This window comes from Vicugna pacos, chromosome 12 (assembly GCF_048564905.1).
Source record: "Vicugna pacos chromosome 12, VicPac4, whole genome shotgun sequence".
Taxonomy (NCBI): domain Eukaryota; kingdom Metazoa; phylum Chordata; class Mammalia; order Artiodactyla; family Camelidae; genus Vicugna; species Vicugna pacos.
In genome coordinates this window covers 56,506,893-56,528,205 of record NC_132998.1, presented here as the reverse complement: position 1 = coordinate 56,528,205, position 21,313 = coordinate 56,506,893, and the positions used below count along the sequence as shown (strand labels likewise).

The window sequence follows — 21,313 nt, the reverse complement described above, 5'->3', positions numbered from 1 at the left end:
CTATTCTCATGCAGGATCCACATCCCACATCTGGGAAGCCAGCCCAGGTCATCCCGTTCACTTGAACGGCAGGTCAGGGTCATCCTGTCATTCTCCACATTGCCTCTACTGAAGCAACACCATTGCTGTGTGTGAGCAGTGGCTTTGTGTTTAAGTGTCTTTACACTGTTTTTGGCCACTTTGTTTACATTACTAATGATGAAATAAAAATTGACATTTTAAGGCAAGATTAGGAAGATTTCAACATAAAACCCTCCCTCCCTCTAGTGTGCATCGTACATCTATCTGCATTATGTGTTAACCAGACCTCCCCAATGGCAGTGATGCCTGCTCAACCATAAATGTGCCAGCCACATAACTCCTTAGAAGATAACATTCATTTCTTAGTCCTGTAAGGGGTCACGATGACCCACCACTCACCTTGTCCATGCAGACATCTTTGGTGAACTTCGTGTACAAGGCCAGTATGTAACAGACTAGTCATGAACTGAGGAGATACTGGGCTGCACCTAATGGAAGTTCTTAGCTTAATAACTTACTTATTAATGTTACTAGCTATATTACTTGTCTCCTGCCTGTTTTATAAGATTACTGTTTCCTGCATTATCAAATGTGTGACAGAGCCCCAACAAAAAAAAAAAAATGACTAGGCAACTTGAAATGACTGACCACATACATAGTTCTAGGAGATCAGTAACTAGATATGGGAAGAAGCAACAAGAGGGGACCATTTCCTGAACTATAACAGACTAGTAAGACATGAGCCAGAGGCTCTTGGCTGCTGTTAATAGGGTCTAGTCCAGTAATAGCACATCAAGTGACCTATCAAGGAAATCCTTGCCTGACCTGCCTGAGAATGAGCATTCTTCGCGCTGTAGGACAGATCGGTCACAAAATGCCTCCCAAACATTAGTTGAAATTAAGACCGAAAGGGAAGGGATTATAAAATAAAGAATGTAACCCACCATCCAGTTCTACAACAATCAAGTCATTAGCCCCTGCAGTCACCTACAATACACCCCTACAACACACCCTGAAAAGAATTCAGGATGGGGACTTGGATGAGGCACTTTGTGTTCTATGGAAGCTGGCAGAACTGGCCCTCAGATATTTTCAGGAGGAAATGTTACAAACCCAGTTTCTTGCGTCTTCCCACACTTACAGAAGCACTAAAACGATAAAGATACCTGTTCCCCACGAGAAGGCTGCTCGATCGCATGTACCCCTTCATCAAAAGCACATATATACCGACCTTCTTTCCTTACCTCTTCGGAACAATCCTCAGAGCTTTCTTAACGAGTGTCTCCCGATTTATAATCCTCAGGTTGGCTCAAATAAAATCCTGTTTCTTCCTTAGACAATTTTTCAACACCAAGCACATAAAACATGATTCATGAATCAATTTTTTAAAAAAAACTTGGAAAGAGTTCATAATTTGGAGTTAAAGGGGGAGTTTTAATTCCACGCTCTACTTCTTAACTGTGATCTTAAGGAAATCACCTTTAAATTCCATTAGGACAGTCGGCTACATTACATTGGAAGCAATCCTGGCACTCTTCTGCTTGATGGAAAATTAAGTCACTCATGTACAGTTATTTGGTAAACAATACTGAGTCACTGTAGCGAACACTTGTTAATTGGTTTATCTGTCCTGGCTTCCCCAACCTGGTTTCCAGTGGGTAACCAACTAGTCTTTGGCTACATTAATGAAGTGTAACAGCTAGGATTATCTTCCCAAATCGTCTGCTCCCATGACTTCGTTACACGAGGAAAAGCATAGCTTTAAAGAGCCTTGGCCCCCTTGCCAGATGCGTTCTTCAGCCGGGCCACCACCGGCGGGCGCTCGCCAGCCCGCGGAGCAGCACGTGCCCGCCTCTCCCTGCCCGGCTGGCGTGACGCGCGCCGCCACGTGACCCCGCCCCCTGCCGTTGGCCGGGCGGGAGGGGCGGGGCCGCCGCCGCCGCCGCGGCGCGGGCCGGCAGAGCGCGGCCTGACTCGGCTGCGGGCTGTCTACGGAGCGGCTGGGAGGTTTGAGCTCTGTGCGGGGGGTGGGCAGGCGGGCTGGGGAGGCGGGAGCTACGGGCGTGGGCAACGCGCACGCGTGGGGAGCGGCTCCTGGATGGAGCGCGCCGGCAGGAGGGTGGCTTCGCGCCGCCCCGCGGCAGGTGTGCCGGGGCATCCCTGTCATGTGACCGAAGAGCCCGGGGCGCCTGGCCCTGGTCTGGGGGACCTTCAGGCCACACCTTCTTCAGGCTAGAGCCAGGAGGGCGGGGGCATGGCCCAAAAGAGGTGAACCACGAGGGTCTAGCCTTGGGAGGTCCCTGGAGGGTATGGGGCGCCACTAAAAGGGAAAATTGGGGGGAATGTGCACCATCTTGTTAGCATGACAATAAAGAGTCTGGCGCCCCTAGAAACCAAGGTCCTGAGGGAGATGGAGGGGGTCTGGGCTTCTGGGGGAGCCAAAGCTTGAAACGAGCTTAAAAGGATAGAGTCGGGGCAAGTGAGTTCAGGGGTCCTTGGGTTCTGGCCCTGGCTCCGCCCTAAGTCGTAATGAGCGCTCCGGCCAGCCCCGGCCTCTTTCTGGGCCCTGGTTCCTCGCCCATGGCCCCGGCCTCAAGGGGCCTTCTGGGGTCCGAGGCCTCACTCGTCTGGTCTGCCGTAGGATGGGCCTCTCCGCCGCGGCCCCGCTGTGGGGCCCCCTGGGGCTGCTCCTGACCGTCGCCCTGCACCCGGCTCTCTCCCTGCGCTCCGCCCGGGCCTGGGCTCCCCGGCACCACCGGGACTACTGCGTCCTGGGCGCCGGGCCCGCGGGCCTGCAGATGGCCTACTTCCTGCAGCGCGCCGGGAGGGACTACGTGGTGTTCGAACGCGCCCCAGGGCCTGGCAGCTTCTTCACGCGCTACCCGCGGCACCGCAAGCTCCTCAGCATCAACAAGCGCTACACCGGCAAGGCCAACGCGGAGTTCAACCTACGCCACGACTGGAACTCTCTGCTCAGCCACGACCCCCAGCTGCTCTTCAGACACTACTCGAGCGCCTACTTCCCCGATGCAGGTGACATGGTGCGCTACCTGCGCGACTTCGCTGACAAGCTGGGGCTCCCCGTGCTGTACAACACCACCATTGCCCACGTCACTCTGAACAAGGATCGACGGGCCTGGAATGGCCATTACTTCATCCTGACCGACCAGAAAGGCCAGGCATACCAGTGCAGGTAAGGAACTGGGCTCCAGAGCTCACCTGCTGAAGCTGGGGCCTTTCCCAGAAGAAGGCGGTCCATTGGTCGGCCATAGCTGTGGGAGAAATGGGAGGAAAGGGGCATTTCTGCTAATCCTTGTTCCTGCTGAAATCCAGTCCTGAGAGGTTCAGTTCAGCCATCATTTCCCACGTGTTTCCTAGAAATGTGTGTGCTCAAATATGTTTGAGCATTCTGACCATGTCTTTCCTCCAGGATTTTTCAGTCTTTAGTATCTCCATACTCACTGAGGCACTCCAGCACTGGGCAGAGTATTCAGCATTGTCTAAGCTTAGGCACTCACAAAACCCTTTTTGTAGAGCATCTCCTGGAACTAGTATTCCCCACAGTACATTCTGGGAAATGCTAGCAAGTGTCTAGCAAGTGTTAGACAAACTCAGTAGGATTTCAGAACTGAACAAGGGAGCGCAACGGGCAGTGCTGCCAGCATTCAGTTATCGCTTGCTTTGGCTTGGGAGAAAACTTAATATTGTGTAAACAACCCAGACTCAAGAGTTATACGCGATACTGCATTTGTTTAATTCTCACAAGGACCCCTGAAGGAGGTTCACTGATCCCTGTTTTACAGATGAAGAACTGAGGCTCAGAGAAGTTGAGTAACTGGTTCTATATCACACAGCTAGTAAGTGGCACAGCTGCCGTTTGAGCTCACATCTTCCTGACTCTGAAGCCTGTGTTCTTAACGCTGCACCAGGCTGCCTCTCCCTGGCACTCAGCCTGGCACCTGGCTGCAGGCAGGTGCTCGATTAGAGTTCATCTCATGCATTTAGCCAGAGGTACAGCCTTGCTCCTTGCTGGTTACAGCCCAGGGAGAGCAGGGTTGTGCTCATTTGGATCCTTTCATCTTAGGCAGCAGTGCTACAGCGTAGAGGAGTCAAATGTGAGCAGAGTGGACAGATCAGACACTAAGGAGCAATGGGCTACACATGCCCCCTTCTCCAGGCCACTCAGACCTGTTTTGGAAACTACCTTGTGATCAGACCATTCCTCTGCAGGCTGGCAGGATCCAGCTCCCAGGCTGCCCACCACCGGAGTATAATCCCCACCAGTATAAAGAGCAGGACTTTGGAATCTGGCTGGTCTGTGGTCAGATTCTGGCTCTGCTGTCGGAGGATCTTTGGAGGCTGTGGGCCCACTTGGGACCTGTGTCTCCTCACCTGTAAAGCAGGCCAAATGACACCAACGCAGAGTTGCTGTGAGCAGTAAGATGAGGCATAAAGCACTTAGTACAAGGCCTCGTACAGTCACTGTTCCACGGCGGGGAGGGGATAGCTCAGTGGTAGAGCACATGCTTAGCATGCTCGAGGCCCTGAGTTCAAGCCCCAGTACCTCCATTCAAAAAATAAATTTAAAACATTTTTTAAAAAATCACTGCTTGGCAGATTCTGCATCTGCCAGGCAAGTAAGAAAGGGGGAAGCAGAACATCAAGTTTCATCTTCCTGACGGAGGGTGGCACTTGCTGTGGTCGCTGTGTTCAAAATTAAGTGAATTCTTGGATATCTCAGGGTGTCACCCTCTCCTCAGTCAGAGAGTAAAACTAAGTCTTGTGTTTGGTATAACCCCAGCAAGGTGTAAAGGACACTGTACCCCCTGGGTCACTCAGTGAGGGGCCAGGTAAGATCTCGGGTGCTCTGGGTCAGGTCAGTAGCAGGTGAGCTAAGGAATGGCCTGTTTTCGTTTAGGAGCCAGCAGTCTGGGTGAGGCAGGCGAGCCAGGTGGTACTTGCAGAGTGGGATTTTCACATAGGGGGCTCGGAGCTAAGAGGCTAAGCCATCCTCCCTCTGTCCCCTACCTGCAGTGTACTTCTGGTAGCCACCGGCTTATCAGTCCCCAACCAGGTTGACTTCCCTGGCTCTGAATACGTGGATGGTTACGAGTCTGTGTCCGTGGACCCCAAGGACTTTGTGGGTCAGAATGTGCTGATCCTGGGCCGGGGGAACTCAGCCTTTGAGACGGCAGAGAACATCTTGGGTGTCACCAACTTCATCCACATGCTGAGCCGCTCCCGGGTCCGGCTCTCCTGGGCCACTCACTACGTTGGCGACCTCAGGTACGCTGGGCAGCTGCTTGTGTATCCTGTGCCACCAGCCCCTCTAGAGCCATCCTTGACTCCCGCCTGCCTAACCACCCCATCCTCTGAGTCTCCCTGAAACCTGCACAGATGCCTTTCTCTCTCCTGATGTTTCTCCCGGGCCCCAGGGCCATCAACAACGGCCTGCTGGACACCTACCAGCTGAAGTCCCTGGACGGGTTGCTTGAGTCTGACCTGACGGATTTGGCCATCGTGAAGGACCGCCAGGGCAAGTTCCACATCACCCTGAAGTTCTTCCTGGAGGAAAACAACCAGAGTGCTGACGCCATCACCCTCCCCCAGGATGAAAGTGACAACTTTGCCATGCGCGTGGCCTACGACCGGGTCATCCGCTGCCTGGGCTGGAATTTCGACTTCTCCATTTTCAGCAAGTGAGTCCAAACGGGGGAGGGGTTGCAGCTTCTAGCAAATCCCGCTGGCCCTTCCCCAGGGGAACCAAGTGGCGGTCCAGTGGGCCAGGGGCAGGGTTTTCGGGACTGCACCCTCAGCACAGATGCAGATGCCGCCTGGTTTCCCATCCAGGACACGAGCTCTCTGTCCAGGGCAGTGGGGGAGGTGGGGTGGCTGCAAGGAGGCCGCAGCAGCAAGCCCTCATCTGTGTTCTCTCTACCCAAGAGAAGGCAGAGCAAGCTGAGACAGAATTAAGAGGGGGCTTCATTGAAAGGCAGTGTGGCATGTGGCTAGGAGCACAGCTCTGGGGTCAGTCTGATTCTCTACCTACCAACTCTGTGAGCCCTCGATAAGTTATTTAGCCAAGCTGTACTCTGCTTTCTTCATCGCTAAAATGGGAATCATAGCTTCTTTCTCTAGGGCTATTGTGAGGATTCACGTAGGAAAGTGCTCAGCAAGTACTATATACTCCATAAAATGTCAGCTGCTCACATCGTTTTTAATCGTGTTTTGAATAACTGCTTTAGGGATCCTCATCTTTAGACACTGCTGCCTCAGGACCTTGGCAAGGCTTTGTATGAAAGAACCAGTGTCTCCCTTTCCTCCGGCCAAGGCACAGGTGGACACAGAGAAACAGGAGGGCCTGAACAGACCCTCCTGTCCCATCAAGTCACACAGGGCTCAGTTTTCACCTAGAGCCCAGCCTCAAGTCTGGCTCGAATCCTGGCTCTGTCCCTGACCTGCCATATCTTTCACCTTGAACCTCAGTTACTCTGTTAAATAGAGATGATCATACCTGCCTCCTAGGGTCGTGATGTGGTTTACGTTCGAGAAGGAATTAAGTACTTAACTCAGTGCCAGGCCTATAAAAAGTCTTCCACCCACAGCATCTATTTTTATTAACAACGCTTTCTGCTCACAGGTCCCTCCGACTCTCTTCAGGGGGTGAGTTCAGCAAGAAATACCCACTGGTCAGAGCTAGCTACGAGTCCAAAGGGAGCCGCGGTCTCTTTGTCCTGGGTACCGCCAGCCACTCCGTGGATTACCGAAAATCTGCTGGGGGCTTCATCCACGGATTCCGATACACAGGTGAGCCAGGCAGAGAGGGCTGCTGTCCCCAGACAGAACCATCCCCAAGGTTTAACACATGCCCGATTCTCTTAAACCAGCCTTAAAGTGATTGCTTATGAGCAGTCGATTACTATAAATTCCCTTGCCGGGGCAGACAGCAGTGGGTTATGGCAGTCCGAAGATACATCTAGAGAAGATACATCAGATAAAGTGTAAAAGGAAGTCCATCTGTGGGTGGCACGCTACATGCTTAAGCCCTGTGCAGCTTACCACGTATTGGTAACAATGCTAATCTGGATTAGCAGCTGGGTAGTCTCAAGGGTGAGACCTTGTAACCTCTCTGAGCCTCTGTTGGCCATCCTGCAAGTCAGAGATGTAAATGAGGTGAACTTGCCGCCCCTGTGGGACTGTTGCAAGGACTAAGACCGTGCAGCTGTGAAGCGCTCCGTACATAGACTCCTGGGGTAGCAACAAATTTCAGTACAAATTGCAGTGGGATTATATCAGTTCTTTTTCAGAACCCTCAGTACTAAGAGTACAGACTTTCCACACTCTGGGTAGGCTGCTGGGTGGGTGCTTTATTGCATGGTGAGTGTTACATGGGTCAGTTAATTTTGCCATAAAAACACCATATGAGTCCTTCACCCTGATCTCTCCGCTTTTAACTTGATGCCTCACTTGTCTAAATGCTGGTTTTTGCATTTCACCACCCTTCCAGTTTGGCAAGGAAAGACAATCATGTTTTGGTGTTGATTTCCAGACCATGTATTTTATAGCCCCCACCTGTCGTCAGAGAAGCAACTAGCTGTCTGTTTACAACTATTTGCGGGATTTGCAAAGCGAATACACGCGCGCACGCACACACACACACAGAATGGGAAAGGTATCTCCCCAGCACGAAGCCCTCCTCATCCCTCCTGTGCCTGTTACTCTCTCTCTGCACCTGCTCTCCTGGCAGGTCCTGCCTCATCTCTCTTGTTTCCTTCTGTCCCCTGATCTTCCCCCCAGGTCACATTCTTAATCCTTACAACAGTCCCATGAGACAGATCCTGTTATTTCAACTCCATTTTTCGTATAAGGAAATGGGCACAGAGAAGTAAGTTACCCAAAGTCGCCCAGCCAGTGGCCGGCAGAGGGAGCCTTTGAATCCACACCCATCTGACTCTGAACTCACAGAGAACCCCTGAGCTTCAGGCAAATGGGAAACAGTCATGGGTGGACAGGCCACTGTTTACCAGGGTCCCCGCTACCAGCGGAGGACCATCCATCCTGCCCAGCCCTGCGCGTCGTTCAGCTGAGAAACAGGTCCCACGGGAGAAAAGTAGAAAACAGCAAGGCAGAGTAAAGCAATGGAAGGTGGAAGACAGGCGGCACTGACGGTAACCGGGGAGGGTAGGACCTGCCGTCTCTCTCCCATCCATCCCAGCGTCACTTTCCGGACATGGGGCCTCTTGGTCTCTCCTAACTGGTCCTCCTGCCACTGTTCTCTCTGGCTTCCCATCCAGCTGCTCCGATACCCACCAAAACAACTGTTCTTTAAACGAAAAAACTTCCAGGGGCTCCCCATCCAGGTGCTCGGCATGGCATCCGGAGCCTTGTATGGTGGCCCCAGCTCGCCCTCCCAGCCCAGCCTCGCCTGCTTTCCGGAATGTGCCGGTTTTCTCTTGAGGTTTCATGTCTTTGCACACGCGTTCCTTCTGTCAGGCACCTCCCCGCAGTTCCCTAGCTGAGTAATTCCTCAGCCTTTCACAAAACGCAGCCTAACCAGTGCTAGAGAACCAGATGTCTGTCTGACTAGCAAGGGTGAACCTCCTTTCCTGTGACCATTAGCCATCCAGGTCTCCTGACACGTGATTGTCTGTGTCCTTGCCTTTATTGGATTTGCGTGTTGCATTGGTTTGTTTCGAAGAGCAGGCCCCTGTGTGCGGTGCCCCAGTCTCCCAGCTGTGTGACAGCAGCCCCGGGGACACAGAAAAATGTCTGCTTGTTGTTTAAGATAGCTGCTGTTTTTCTGTCCTTATGTCAATATACAAAGTATCTCCAAATAGAGCTTAGCAACAGATTGGATTTTGGCTGTGAAGGAGAGGGGGCAGTCAGAGTTTCCGTCTGGGTGTCCCTGATAGACTCGGGGACTGTGAGGAGGGAGAGGCTTCAGAGGAGGGATCTGGGTCTTGTCTAGACACACCACACAAGGTGACTGTGGTGGGATTTCCATATGCAGATGGCCTAAAGCAGAAGCGGGCAGACTCTGGCCAGGGGACCACATCCAGCCACGCCAACTCAGTTCCCCATCTCTATGGCTGCTTTCCCACCAGAGGCCGAATTGAGTAGTGTGGCCAAGACGCCTCCCACTCTGCCCCTTCTGGAAAACATGTATGAACCCTGCTCTAAAGGCATCTCCTTGGAGCCGTGCATACAAGTGTGCCCTGAGTTCAGAGCTGATGGGGCCTCTGCGTCCCTCCCAGTGGTGAAAGATAACATCTGAAGTGCTGCATGCCCTTCCTCCCTCTGGTCGTTTCAGTGCGTGCCGTCCACCGGCTGCTGGAGCAGCGCCACCACAGTGTCCCCTGGCCCTCCACCCAGCACCCCATCACACAGCTGGCCAGTGCCATCATCCGGCGTGTCAACGAGGCTTCCGGGCTCTACCAGATGTTCAGTGTGCTGGCCGACGTGGTCCTGTTGAAGGAGTGAGTAGTCCACACCCTCATCCCTGGCTTGTTCTCCGCCTGTTCTGGGTGGGGAATAGCCCAGGGGTTCTTTCCTAAGATGAAGCCAGCTGGGGTGGGGGCGGCAGGGGGAGAGTAGTCTGTTCTGGGGAGAATCGTGAAATCAACACCACAAGCTTTGCAGACAGACAGATGGATGGACCTGGGTGTGACTCCAGCTTTGCCGTTTTCTACCTCTTTGATCTGGGGCAAGTTAGTCTGCCTCTCCGAGCCTTTCTCTAATCTGCAAAATGGGGATAATAACACCTCCCTTGCAGGACTGGAGGAAGGGGTAAAGGTAACTGGTGGAAAGTATCTGGCACCAAACAGGTGAGCAGTGAACTGCAGTGATGACAGTGGCACCATCTGTGTGGGTTTATGGGCTCCCTGGCTGGGGACCGTGTTGGCTCCTAGTCAATCAAGTGATAAAAGGCAGATCACAGAGGACACTTCCTGAGAAGGAAACCAGTTAGAGCAGGGAAGGGGGAAGAGCTGGGTCAGGAGGGCCTCCAAGGACAGGTGGCAGTTGAGAAGCCTCAGAGGGAACAGCCTGGTCCAAAGCCAGTGAGCACAGCAGCACACCAAGTTCAAGGACGTGCAGGAAACTCAGAGGTGCTCAGCACAAAACCACCATCACCCTTGACTCCTCTCTCTTTCACACCTGCTCACCACATTCACACTATCCGTAGATCCTGTCAGCGCTACCTTCTAACTGTGTCGCAAATCTGAGCCCCTCACCAGTCCCACAACTGCCCCCGCCACCCTGGTCTGGACCACAAGTATCCCTCATCTGCACTGATAGAGCAGCCTCTCACCTTGGCCCCGTGGTCCGTGCTCAACACGGTGGCTGGCGTGGCCCTTTTAAAACTTAGGTCACATGAATTCATCAGTGTTCAGTACCTTCCAAGGGCCAGTGGCTTCCCTTGATCCAGAGGAGGCCCGAAGTTCCCATGGTGACGCGCACAGCCCTTCTTGCCCCGCCCCCACCAACCTCCCCAGCCCCCTTTCCTGCCCTTTCTCCTCAACTCCACTTCGGCCACACTGGCCTGCTTCCTGCCCCTTGAACCCACCAGCGTGCACTCTCTCCTCGGGCTTTTCTGTCACTGTTCTCAGCCTGGCTCACCCTTTCCCCAGATACCCGTTTCAGGTTACTCAGCTTTCAGTCGTCTCTCCCAGGTGCAAGTCAGGGCTCTGCTGTCACGGTCACACCAGAGTGAGGTGAGCGGGGCTGATCAGGGTCAGCACGCTGTTTGGTGGCTGCTTCTTGGACTGAGAGGCAGGTACACGCATGCACGCACACCTCTCACCGCTGCGCAGCACTGAGCATCTTCCTCCGGCCGTGCTGCCACTGTCCCAGGAATGCCACAGCTTTCGAGTACCTGGAGGAGTTCCCCATGCGGATGCTGGCCCAGCTGGAGTCGATAACAGGAAGACAGGCCAGGCACGGGCTCTTCGTGATCAACATGGAGTACGGCAAGAATTTCTCTGGGCCCGACAAGGACGTCTTCTTTTATGACCGATCTGTGGGGCACACGGAAGACGCCTGGCAGTCCAACTTCCTCCACCCGGTCATCTACTACTACAGGCACCTCCCCACCGGTGAGCGGGTGTCTGCTCTCCCCCGGGCCTGGGCACTCACCGGACCCCTTCACCATTAAGCCCTCACCCAGCCCCCTTGGCTTATGGAAGCGGGGCCACAGGGGTCTCTGCCCAGAGGCTAAATGGGGCAGAAGGTCCAAGAATGATAAACGTTATTCCCAGATTCTGGCCCAAACCGTGACCTGGGCAGGCCACACGTGGAGTGTCGTGGTCGCCTCCAGACCCCACAGAGTAAGAGGGGCACTGTCGTTGCCATCTCCAAAGGAGGCTGACCGTGGAGTGGGGAGGAGTGATCTGGAAGCTGATGATTAGAAGGAACAGGAGGAGTGGGAACTGGTTGGAGCCGGAATGTAGCAGGAAAGAGTACAGAAAAGGTGGGTGGAGTTCCCAGGGCTGTCCTCTCCTCGCCGTGTGGCTTGGACCATTCCTTAACCCCCACCAAGCCTCAGTTTCCTCATGTGTGAGATGGGGGTGGGGGGAGTAGGACCCTCCCGGCAGGACTGTGTGAGGGTGAACGAGATGACGCGGCAGAGCGCCAGCGCAGCGCCCGGCATGGAGCAGCTGCCCACAGATGAACAGCTAGGGGAGTGTGCCTCCCGCTTCAGAACTTGCAGGGATGTCACCTGGGAGAGGATGAGCTAAAAACAGATCACGATCCCCAGGGCAGAGGTAGTATCAACATGCAGAAGTGAGAGGAATGCAGGTTTATGTTCCATGTAAGGAGCAGCTGACCGTGAAAGCTGTCCCACGGTGGAAGGATCACCTCCCAGAGTCAAGTTTCCCGATACAGGGATGGATGTGGCTCGATGCCCTCTGATGGAGACACACAGGAGGGCGTCCACCAGGTAGGAGACTGGACTAGAGGGGCTCTAAGACCCCTTCAAGGAAGGACCCCAGAAAGGACCTTCAAGGCAGGACCCCAGAAAGATGAATTTCAAAGCAGCCATGGTAGACCTCAGTCCATGGAAGTCTTAGAAAAAAACCAAGTTCAAGTGATGGGTCTTTGTTCTGCCTTCTGTTAGCACAAGGGATGAGTCTAGCCTAGTCCCTGTTCCTCCCGTCAACCTTCCAGACATCGGGAGAGGCAGCTGAGCAAGCTGACTGTGGCCGCCCAGAGGTGTGTCGGGAAGGCTGGAGGGGAGGGAGGGAGAGGGCAGGCCCCTGAGACAGGCAGAGCTGCTTCGTCAGCCCCAGGAAGGGAAGCCCTGTGCTCGGCTCTGACACAGTGCCCCTCCTTCTCCCCACAGAGCAGGAGGTGAGGTTCCGCCCTGCAGACTGGCCCCTGCCGCGCCCCACGGCCATCCACCACATCGTGGAAGACTTCCTGACAGACTGGACGGCCCCGGTGGGTCACATTCTGCCTCTGAGGCGCTTCCTGGAGAACTGTTTGGACACCGATTTGCGAAGCTTCTATGCAGGTAACTTAAGTTCACGGAATGACAAAGGGGCTCAGCTGGAGGTTGAAGAAAACGAGGTAGATCTGTGCCTTGCAGAATTTTAGGGTACACATCTAGAAACCCAGATCGGAGACTCCTGTCTCCTACTGTGTGGAAGGCTCGGTGTTCACAGAAACCCCCTCCCAGAACAGCACAGCTGAAAACACTCTATCAAATGTCTTTAAAGAACTGGCAGGAAAATGGGAACGGCCCAGAGGCCGGACACTGAGAAAAGCACAAACCCACCGCGAGACGAGGACTGTCTGCTGATCGTCAGTAGCCCAGAGCCTGGACCGCTGACCGGCACTTGGGGGTTGGAAGGCAAGGCTGGAGCAGGGCAGAGACAGAGACCCTCAAATAAAGCTGGGATCTCAGGGTAAACTGGGAAGCAGAAGGCACTCCCGAGAGAGAGAAGACATACTTTTTGGCTCTGGGTACAGTCAGGAGGTAAAAATCTCCCCTGAGAATTTCCGTCTATTAGGCCTCACTCGTGTAAGTTTAGGGCCAAAGTTCACACTATCATCGTGGTGCAGAAATCACAGAAGTCAGTGCAAGTCTTCTGTGGGGAAACACACTTTAAACCTAGGCCTCCGAGAATTCGCACAGATAAAGTTCCCAGGAGCGCGCACTCCCAAGCAAAAATCACTTAACACACAAGGACACAAACCACCTTGAGGGAGTGTCGGCAGAGCCAACTCCCTGTGGGATCAAACCTCCAGAGACGGCAGGAATTGGAGCGGTCAGGTAGAGGGTGGAAAGTGTGTCCAAAATCTGTGAGTAAATAAGAGACTACTGAAGATAGAATGGAAGGGTAGGACTACCAGACCTGACTGGGCAGTCTTGAGAAAGGCCCAGATAAGACTTCAGGAAGCGAAAATATAAATTTGTAATTAGAAACTCAGTATCGGGTAGTAGTCGCACCTCAGCCAGAGACGAAGGGAGAACTGGTGAACGGGAAGATGGCTCTGACAGTCAAACCCAGAGAGGGACCTGGGGAGAAAGTCGAATGACCCAGAGGGAGAAATGGCTGAAACAAGCCAAATTTTTGTCCTTTTCTTTTTTAACCCCCTGAATTACCAGGGTATCTACTCCGTTTTTCTGTTCAGCAAACATCTGCTGGACAGTGGTTGTGTATCAGGCACTGTCCATATCAAGCCAGGTTAGGGATGGTCAGTCCTTGGCCTGCAGATCAGGGAGCAAGAGTTCTTGTTCCATCCCTCAGTCCTCTTTGAAATAAAAATGTGTATATTAAGGGCAATGGCTTAAAACAATAGTTTCAGTTAATAGTCTCAATATATGTGATGCTCAAACAGACGTAACTCATAGAGCAGCACTAAGCAGCTTTGCAGTAGCAGCATTCTGCCGACGTCAGCTCTAACCATACACTTACACGTGAAATTACACTTTATAGGTCTAGAGACCTCAGCTCCAAAACCCCTGCCTGTTTCTTGGGGTTTCAGGAGGACACAAGAGATGTCAGTGCCTCCTAGGGAGTGTATTCCTGCCCTGAGTGATGGCTCCCACAACACATCATCACAGGCCCTTTAGCCTCTGGGCTCCCGGTCCCTAGATCTACTCAACAGGACAAGCCACCAAGTGTCACTGCCTTGAACTGGCAAGAATCCTCCCCACAAAGGGCCAGCTGGCAACAGGTGGGCTTTTTTCTACCCCGTTAGCAGACATGCAGCTGCTAGTTCTGGCCCCACGTGTGCTGGGCTTCTCTGCCCCCTGGCCCCTGCAGAAGGGGTGACTGGTGTATGCTATCAGCAGTGGGTGCTTGCCCGAAGGCCTCCTCACTGCCCCTCCCCCGGCCTCTCCCTCATCTGCTGTCTTCCCTGCTCAGAGAGGATGGCCATGGCCCATCCTGCCAGGGGCCCTCTGTGCTGTAAGTCAGAGGTAAAGTAGGAAACAGTATTCGCGTGGCACCTCACAGGCTATTCACTCAGGTAAGCCTCACAGCATCCTTTGTAATATGTCCAGGATGGTTTTCTGACACTCACTCCATCTTGCTGTCCTGTCTCTAAATCCCTCAGAAGACTGAGCCCATATCTGTTTCATCCTTCCTGTTTTTTAAATTACAGTTATGTAAGTACTTGGCTTTTTCCCCACTTCCAGTCCCACTCCCCGGAGGGACCTGCTTCTAGCTCTTCTGGCTGTCTCTTCATATTTCTAAATCGTACGTATCCACAGCTGTTTCCTAATTGATCAGGTGTGACCTGCACATCAGCTTCCTGCTGTGACACAGATGAGGATTTACAGGGTTTATCTCAGTAGCTCCCATGGTGCTTGAAACAGTGCTTCACATGCTGTATCTGCAACTCAGATATGGTCGAGGGAATTAATCTTTGCAGGGAACTAACTCTGAGCTCAAAATGGGACTGACCACCGAGTTCTCAGCCCCTAGCAGAGAAGGCTGAGGGGCGGCCCCTGAGTCCCAGGCCGCCAGCTCCACGCACAGCAGCCTGCAGGGCCCCCATCTCTGGGAGCTGAGTCACCTCTTTGGTTTGCTTCCCTCTGGAGCCTGGTTTTTTCCAGAATGTCAAGGCAGCCTCCTATTCTTGAAACTTCAGGAAGACATGAGAGCCACAGCTACCCAGGTCACACGTGAGAGACCCAGGAAAGTCAGTTCCCAGGCTCAAGGGGAAGAGGGTCCCAGGTGAGACCCCCAGCGCATCAGCAAACCCTCCTCCACCTCTCCCCACACCTCTCGGCCTGGTCTTTTGCTTTTATGTAGAGTCCTGTTTCCTGTTCGCCCTAACGCGCCAGAAGCTGCCGCCCTTTTGCCAGCAGGGGTACCTGAGAACACAGGGGCTTGTGGGAACCGAGAGCCTTCGCCAGCACGGAGTGGACAGCGGGCTCCTGCGGGACTATGCCGCTGTGGGCCGGCGCCCGGGGGACAGTGGCCAGCAGCCTGGCAGCCAGGGGCCAGGAGGGCAGCCTCTGGCTCCAGGACCTCCGGTCCAGCACTTCGACAGCAACAAAGAGGAACTCTGATGGCCAGGCTGTCCCCACCCAGGCCCACGGTCTCTCCACGGTTCCACGCTCCCACCAACGTGATTGCCAAAGACCCCTCAGATCATCGCAGTGACTGCACCAAAGCCACATGGAAGGCACGTTAAGGGCTGAAGGGTGGCCACACCGTGGTCTCCTCTCCTGCTCCGTTCAGGGGTGCCTGGGAAGTGGCGTCCAGAGAAGGAATCTTCTGCCAGATGGAAGGGAGCCGCCTTCCACACCGAACTTGTCTGCAGATGAACTGTCACTGAGCACCAGGTTGGCTTCCGTTCTGTTCCCATCAAGTGCCCAGTGGTTCTTTTTCTAGTCTACTCTTCAGGGGGGCTTGGATCCCACCCACCTGTGGAGCGTTTCACAAGTGAAATCCACCCTCATCTTCATAAGGGTTGTAGCAGGCACTTTAAAACAAGAGCTCTAATGTCCTTGACTACGTGGGGCAAGTGGGACGTTACCCCCTGATGAAAACACCAGCTCCGAGAGGTCAGGTGACTCCCAGGTCCCGGCCAGGAGTCCCCGTCTGGATAGCCCTAAAGCCTGTCGCACCTCAGCACACTGCCTCTCCCCACCCCGGCCTCTGTTCAGAACCCCTGGGGGCCAGCTGGGCTCATGGGGCTTATCATCCTAGGCCTGGGGGTCGTCATCAGGCAGAGATAGGACGGCTCCCTGCAGGGCTGTCTTATCTAAGCAGCCTCTCTGCTAGCGAGCAGAGCAAGTGCAGAACTCAGAGCTGTCCTCTTCCCAGGACTGCACTCCCTGACTTGTCTTCAACCTCTGTGTTCTCTCCTCTTTCATCCTACCCCTGTGCTCTGGCATCCTGAACAGGCCCTCGCCTCTCCCCTGCCCGATTATGTTTGGAAAATTGCCACCATGCTGTGTTCCAGTGGGGATTCTGCCAGAGGTGACTGACCCCACTGTCTGCACAGAGCCCGGCTCAACGTGTGCAAGGAATCGTTTATAAATGCATTTATAAGATAACGATGAATTTAGTTTCTGGTTCCCTGAGCTGTTCTGGCTGTTCTCATTGTCCTTCCTCACCAGGAATCTGCTCCCTTCTTCCTCTCCCATCAGGCATTTTAGTCCCACTGATGAGTGAGCCATGGGAAAGCATTTGTACAGAAAATAATCATGGTGGTTTTTCCAAGCCCCAAATCATAGGTGGTTGTTTTCTCACTGGTTCTTACCAGTCCTTCTTGTATCTGTGCAAAACTGGTCGGATGTGGGCTTCCTGGACCCACAGCCCTTTTCTGGGAACAGCCTCTTCCTCTCTTGGCTGGGTTGAAATCCCTCATCCCCGGCCCTGCTGTCTGTCCTCCAGTCATTTGCAGAGTTACAACAAGGAGACTCCAGCAGCCTTAGCCTGTCAGGGAGGAGGTGTTTCCCCCTGGCAATACCTGGCATAATTTGTACAGGGCTGAAACTTCTAAATTAAGGATCTGTCCCTAATCCCAAGGTGCTGGGCTCGCCGTATTTCATGTAGATTACAGGTAAACCCATGCTGGGTCCCATCAGTCCACCCTTCCTTTTCCAAAAGCTTTTTTAAAAATCTTTTCACTAGGACCATACTCATGATATCAAACCCTCTTATGCACATCTCACCTACACAGTTACCAGAGCCTGGCTGAGCCCCTCGTTCCAGTACAAGTTCGAGGTGCTGTAACACAGTCCACTGATGCCTAGCTAAGTGACAGCTGCTGCTTGTCCCGTTATCCGCCAGATTGTTAATTCCATCCAAATATCACCAGCCTTATTTGTGTTTAGTAAGACAAGGTTCAGTTCTTGCTTAGCTGATGAGAGACAGGCATTCCCTGGTTTCTTTCCTGTCAATTAATAGTTGGCTTCAAACAGAGAAGTACTTTTTCCTATGAAGACCGTTGCTGCATTTGCTGGAGGCCTATCTAGATCCTCCTGGCAACCCCTACCGTCCAGCCTTTTTTGTGAATCCTGGCCCCTGACTGCGTGCTGCCTTGGGCATGCCATCTTTGGGTGCCTGCTGTCTTCCTGCTGCATTTCATAAACTCACATTTCCTACTTCAGTGCCTCACTTCCTTTTCTTGTCAAGTCCAGACAGCCCTCCAGGAGATCTCATTGTTTCCAACCAGAACAAGTTCCTTTTCTAGCCAAGGCCTGACTTCATTCATTCCTTCTTTATTAAAATATTATAAAATTATTTGTACAAAACAGACAAATCAGTGAAAACAGTAGGCCAGAAACAGCCCCTGTTCTAAGTAAGACCAAGGTGATTTTAAAAGGGAATCACAAACCAATGGAAAAGGTTGTGCGGGACCGTGCAATAAATAATGTTGGACCAACGAGTCAGTAATTTGGGAAAGAAAATAAATCTCATTGTTGGACCCCTTTTTAATGCTATACTTCAAAATTAATTCCAGACGAATTTTTCAAAGCCATGTAGACACTGTCAGTGAAGAGGGGATATTATAATAAAAGAAAGGGCTTTCCAAGTTTAGAGGCAACAGTAATTCCCTGGGGGAAAAGGTTTAACACTTCTAGGTACACCCATCTAGCCTGTACCTAATTAATGTGACTAATGTGACCATTTTAAAGAAAATGGTAAAAATTAAAAGGCAAAACAACATGGGAAAAAATAATTATGGCAGAATATGATACAACAACTTATTTATTAAAAATAAATATATAAAGAACTGATTGAAATAAATGAAAAAGTGAAGAACAGTTAAGCAAACTACGGTACATTCACCCACTGGAGTATTATACAGCCATCAAAAACTAAAAAGTGGTGAAGGACCATGTAATACAAATACACATGTGACACAGTTAAGTGAAAAGAATCAGAATATGAAATTGTAGTTGCAACTGCTTGTAGCTACGTAAAAATAGGAAACTGCATGGGAAACTGAAAATGAAATATCACAAAGTGTGGTTGTATTAAGTTTGTAGAGGTCTTCCCCCACCCACCCATTTTTCCTCTTTTGCCCAAATTTGGGGTAATGCTCTATAGTGAAATAAATACATTTATTTTTAAAAATCGTCTCTGTTTTTGGAATGTAAAACTGCCAGGGGCAAGAGGAGCTGAGAGCCCTTCCCCGAGGGTATGCTCTGCCCCTCAGTCCAGGTGGTATCCCTGGTGTCATCCCTTGGCCCCAGTTGGGAAGACACTGCACTGACTGTCAGGGAAGAAAATATGCTCAGTTTAGAGAAGTGAATTTTAAGTGATGTGAGCTCCTCTCCTAGAGTCTTTGCACTGATTGATGCAGCACAACAGAGGAGATGTCAGCAAAGCCTTCCCTCCCAAGTGACAAGAGAATGAAAGATCAAATCTCATTGTGTGGAGGTCATCTCCAATCTGTTGATTGGATTGAGCCCAGGATTCCTTTCACCTGATAAAAGTGGGATGTCTCCAAAGTCGGCCTGGAAATCAACCCACCAAGAAGTGAGTTTGTCTGCTAAGCTATTAATAACATCTAATCATTTATTGATTATCTGCTACATGCCCACAACTGTGCTGTGGTGATTTTTAAAGATATATCCACAAATTCTTTGATACTTCTTCCCAGAGAGGTGGAGTTTAATTCCCCTCCTGCTGTGTATGGGTTGGACTTAAGTGATTCACTTCTAGCAAATAAAATACAGCAAAAGTGACAGGGTGTCATTTTCAAGATTAGGATATAATTATAAAAGACTGTGGCATTCATCCACCAAGAGACTGCTTTCTCCCTCCCTCTCTTGAGTCCCTCCCTCTGGGGGAGGCCACCAGTCATGTTGAAAGGTCATTCAGTGTGGCAAGGAACTAAGACTTACCAACAGCCATGTGAGTGAGCCTGGAAGTGGATCATACCCCATTCCAGCCTTTGGATGATTGCAGCTCTGGCCACCACCTTGAACAGAGCCTCATGAGAGACCCTGAGCCAGAGGACCACCCAGCTAAGCAGCTCCCTGATCCACAGAAACTTCGAGATAATGCTTGTTGTTTTAAGCTGTTGAACCTGTGAGGGGTGCTATTTGTTACACAGCAATAGATAACTAATACATGCATTAAATGGCATTAATTTAATTATCACCACAACCATTACTCTCCCCATTTTACAGATGAGGAACCTGGGGCTGAAAGTAACTGCATAGCAAGTCAGTGGTGTGGTACTTTGAAAATCACCTCCTTTGAGACATCCTCTAAATATTAAATCATTGAAGCAACCATCTCCTCATCACCATCCCTGTGAGTTTCCTTCATGTGAACCCTGGATGACAAGAGACCAAACAAGTCCCCAAACTAGAAGTGTGCGGGGTTCCCACAGGAAGGCAGAGGAGTGTTAAAATTACACAAAAGTTACCCTCAAAAAGAGTACCAATTGACTCCATCAAGCCAGTTCCTGTGATCCAGGCAAAGAGGGATGACTCAAGATGAGAAGAAAGCTCTGGAGTCTGGAGGCTCAGCCTTGACAAGACTTCAGCCTCAGGATCCTCAGTTCTCTGACCAGTTACATCACCCCCGAAAGCCAGACTGGATTCTTCCCTAGAAAAGAAACCACAGCCTGCATTGTTTCACTGCGGATGCTTATTTTTTAAATGTGGTAAAAATGTGCTGACTGGGGAAAGGTTTTTGTGAGGCTGTAGGCTTTAAAAAAGCATTTAATTCAATCTGGCATCTCAGACGGAATATTAAATCTGCTACAAAGAGAAGTTGATGGGCAAATATATGAGATGCTTTAGCCCAAGTATTTAATCCAAGTACATCACACAACCAATCCATCATCCCTGAAATGAAAAATAGCAAGCAACAGATGTATTTAAGCAGGAAAGAAAGGACCAACAGACTGTCTTGCTCCTCTCTCGATTCTGCATAAATAAAACAGCTTTGCCTGTTTTTCCTGAGAAAACCCCAAGCTTAGTGTGAATTGCAAAATTTTTCAAAAGTCTGTCACCTGCTTTTTTATTCTCTTTGAGATGTTACAATCTCAGATCAGTCTCTCAAGTCATTCCAAATCAGTATAAATTAATTAAATGCAGAAGAGTCCCACCAACAGAAAAAAAAATCACAATACAATATCAAAATGTTCTCAGTGTGTTGTAATCAGTCACTGTAGTTTAGAAATAAAGCAACTGCAAAATGTATGAGATGAGCCCCTTAACACTAGCCATGTTTAAATTTTAAATAAGTCAGTCTATCAGGAGAAGAAGAGGTGCCCAGAGCCTCTGCTGTGAGGCACTAGGGTAGACTAAAGATGTCCAAAAATTCTACAACAACTCCTATCAAGATGTGAGGCCTGTGTGCCTTCCCCTTGAATCAGGGTGGCCTCAGGACTGTTTTGAACAAAAGAACATGGAGGAAATGATGCCACACCAGTTTCTGGGCACAGGCCCCAGGGGACTAGCAACTTTCACTACACCTCTGGGAACTCAGCCACCAAACTGTGGCAGCCCCAAGGAGAACCCATGTAGAGAGGAATGAAGTGCCTTCCAGCTGATAGCCAGCACAAACTTGCAGCCATGCAGGTGTCCCATCTTGGAAATGGACAGGCCAGCCCCAGATGACCCTCCCCACCTGGAGCAGAGACGAGCTGTCACTGCCAAGCCCAGCCCAAATTTCGTATTTGTGAGCAAAATGATTGTTGTTGTCCAAGGCCACTAAGTTTTGGGGTGGCTTGTTACTCAGCAATAGATAAGGGGCATAGGAACCAGGGAGCAAAATATCAAGGTGGATTAGTGAAGGGCAAATTTGTAAGAGCAGGTATAATATCTACATTAGCAATTGTTAATAAATGTATTACAAAAATA

At 51.3% G+C, this 21,313-nt stretch overlaps 1 protein-coding gene across 3 annotated transcripts; it reads left to right on the top strand.

The window, feature by feature from the left end:
* The first annotated feature begins 1,942 nt into the window (after positions 1-1,942).
* FOXRED2 (FAD dependent oxidoreductase domain containing 2) lies at positions 1,943-20,410 on the top strand. Of its 3 annotated transcripts, none has more exons than XM_031671680.2 (9): positions 1,943-2,028; positions 2,663-3,214; positions 5,056-5,307; positions 5,457-5,720; positions 6,662-6,828; positions 9,332-9,497; positions 10,873-11,114; positions 12,362-12,532; positions 15,285-17,913. In XM_031671680.2, exons 2-9 carry the CDS (start codon positions 2,664-2,666, stop codon positions 15,542-15,544), a joined length of 2,073 nt encoding a protein of 690 aa, XP_031527540.1. In that variant the 5' UTR covers positions 1,943-2,028; position 2,663; the 3' UTR covers positions 15,545-17,913. The 3 variants fall into 3 exon arrangements, with proteins under 3 accessions (XP_031527540.1, XP_072829553.1, XP_072829550.1); XM_072973452.1 differs by lacking the exons at positions 1,943-2,028; positions 15,285-17,913 and adding exons at positions 2,078-2,289; positions 19,628-20,410; XM_072973449.1 differs by lacking the exon at positions 1,943-2,028 and adding an exon at positions 2,078-2,289.
* Positions 20,411-21,313: the final 903 nt, after the last annotated feature.

Coding starts and splice junctions, on each gene's coding strand:
- FOXRED2 (XM_072973449.1), top strand. Junction 5,308..5,456: donor CACTACGTTGGCGACCTCAG/GTACGCTGGGCA, acceptor CCCGGGCCCCAG/GGCCATCAACAACGGCCTGC. Junction 6,829..9,331: donor CCACGGATTCCGATACACAG/GTGAGCCAGGCA, acceptor TGGTCGTTTCAG/TGCGTGCCGTCCACCGGCTG.